Genomic DNA, 2,778 nt, shown 5'->3' on the forward strand with positions numbered 1-2,778 from the left:
ACACACACACACACACACAAACAGACAGACTCACAAGTTGCAAACAATAACAGCTGCACTGTTGCGACTGATGGTGTCATGAAACTAACTGGATTAAGCCAGAAGATCCAGTCCTTCATTGATTGAACGTGTTTGTTAATATTTGCATGTGCTTGTTTTGCGGCATCAGAATGTGTAACAGCACAGGTTGTGAGGACAGAAGCCTCCTGTGGCTCATTTTTGATATACCTCAATTTTAAATTTTTTATGAATTCTGTTTCAAAACTCTATGAAATATTAATTTGAAGCAAGCAGCATTTCCCATTTGAGTTTACTCCACTTACTACATGTCATGAACTGAGTAAACTCTAAAATGCACACAGTTTTTCAACCTCCTCACACCTACCGTATTTGATCTGTGCAATATCTCCCACCACAATGTCCGACACAGGCAACTGTATGACCTGACTACCGCGGACCACCTGGAATTTCTGCTCCTGCTCGATGCGGCTCTGCAGCCCACGGAACTGCTTCTCCTTCGACCAGTCGTTAAAGGCCGTCACCAGCACCACACACACCACAGACAACAGGATAGCTGCGCCCTCTATCCAGCCGGCATCCGCCTCGCCCTCGTCCTCCACCCCACCTTTCCCCGTGGCACAGACTACAGTTTGATAACGACAAGAAGGAGAATAGGAATTGTTATATAGATGTCATACATTTGTAAGTACACTAATTTCATATACACTGGAAGTATTCAGTCAACACACATTTACACACTTGATATCAATTAATTTTCATACACATGTATGCTTGTATATCTGTATTATAAACAATACAATAAAAGACTGTGCAATTGATCTGCTTATGGACAGTGTATGCAATAGAAAAGACAACTCTAAAAACAAAATAAAATGAAATCTGTTTGAAATGACCTTCAAAGAATTCACGTCTCCTCGCCTCTTCATTTATTTGCTCCACTTCAAATTAATGCCTTGCAGTCTACTGGCTGTGCACTGACAGACTGGGGTATATTTGGGAATGAAACAAGGCCTATTCCTAGTCCTCATTGTGCTGCTTCATGTAATACTCAAATACTTCAAATGCCCCTGGTGGGGTGATTTGTTTTGGACTACAAAGCGCTTCTCACAGCTATCTTAGCTCACAAGGGAACTAGTGCAGACCCCATAAGATAGACGTTACATAGGCAGGGTATGATTTAACCAAGAACTAAACTCCAAGAAGTAATTTGGACTTACTGTTGCACTACAGATGGGTTCCGATCAATAGAAGGTTCATTTAGTGGATATACTGCATATATACTGCATACACTCACAGAACATAAACTCCTTGATCTGTAAGACCAGTACCAATGCACACATATGTTATCACATATTCATGTAGGTTTTGCACAAAGAGAGACATACTTAGGAACAATATTTAATACATTAAATGTCCTATGTATGTAATTGTTATTTGTTGTCAGATTTTGAAAAGTGACAGCTCAGTTTTCATGGTTTTCATGGACTAACCCGTCTCCTAAAGATAATAAAACAGTACATTCAGACTGGCATGGGTGTGATAAGCCTCTTACTAAAGAGTAAATATTTTCATGTAGAACAAATCATTACCATTATTTAATTCACCGAAAGAACAAATACTGGCAAATTAGTGCAGTACAAACATATATATTTTTAAACAATTTAATAGGATGTGATGGTTTAGCCTGTCACGTTTGGCCGCTGCAGCACATTGACAGACATACAGTGAGTGGAGTAGCTGTCCATGGTTCTGATTGTACAGCTCTTAGTATTTGGTATGTGTGCACAAACTGTGTTCCTGCCTGTCTCAAAGAAAGACACACTAAAGTTATGCAGTATATTTGTAGCTGCCCATGGTGCTGAAGTGCCAAAATTGTCCAACACTCAAGCCTCCCAAAGCACAAAATTAAGCTGATTGAGAAAACTTTATGACTGGGTGAGATATAAATGAATAACGAATGTATATAAGCGTCAAAGGCACTTTACCGAACCATGCTGGTTTCTATGCCTCCTTACAGTATTTTCTTAATCATTTTTCAGGGCTTTGTTTTGTTGCATGTTGTGTGTTTGATACAGACGTAATTAAGAGCCTCCTCATTCAACTGCAGCCAGGCTGTTTCATATGTAAATGAGAATTAAGTCATCCCACCACCCTCTATTTCTGGAACACTGTTGTTTTTTTTACAGACCTATTAATAAACAACAACAGTAAACCAGCAGTGTGATGTGTGCTTGTGTATACATGCATAAGTGATATTTGCTTTTCACATTACAGTATAGACATTTAAGTAGTAAGCCAACTATTTGATGGGCTCTAATTTTTTTAATTTTTCTGTGACATGAAGTTTAAATATTTTTGGTGTATGATTGTTGTTATATATGTATAGCCATTATCTTTATTTATTTAGTTTCCAGTTAGGTTTACTTTCATATGTGTAACTGTCATTTAGTCAAATGTATTATTAAATAAAATAATAATAAATAAATAATAATAAATAATACATTTAATTATTATACAAAGATCCCTTGAGATGTGTCATCCCTAAAACAGTAAAGTCAGCATTAAAATAACGTAGTATACATCTATGACATAACTCTTTCATAGCCAAATTGGGGAAACATTACCAGAAATTAATTATATTATTATATTATATTAAATATTTGTGTGAAAAACGAGTTTGTTGTGCTCTCAAATCCTCACATTTCTTCGGCCTTATTTGTCTGTCTCGCCTTTATAACACACACACACACACACACA

General features: G+C 37.0%; 1 protein-coding gene across 15 annotated transcripts in view; it reads right to left on the reverse strand.

The window, feature by feature from the left end:
• The window catches only part of atp2b2 (ATPase plasma membrane Ca2+ transporting 2), a 119,362-nt gene that overhangs the window by 45,795 nt on the left and 70,789 nt on the right, over nucleotides 1–2,778 (reverse strand). For all 15 annotated transcript variants that reach the window (XM_032512789.1, XM_032512776.1, XM_032512774.1 and 12 more), the window contains one exon: nucleotides 386–643. In XM_032512789.1, coding sequence (XP_032368680.1) covers nucleotides 386–643 — 258 coding nt within the window. The remainder of the gene's footprint in view (nucleotides 1–385; nucleotides 644–2,778) is intronic.

The sequence above is a fragment of the Etheostoma spectabile genome, chromosome 4, assembly GCF_008692095.1.
Source record: "Etheostoma spectabile isolate EspeVRDwgs_2016 chromosome 4, UIUC_Espe_1.0, whole genome shotgun sequence".
In the NCBI taxonomy this organism is placed as follows: Eukaryota; Metazoa; Chordata; class Actinopteri; order Perciformes; family Percidae; genus Etheostoma; species Etheostoma spectabile.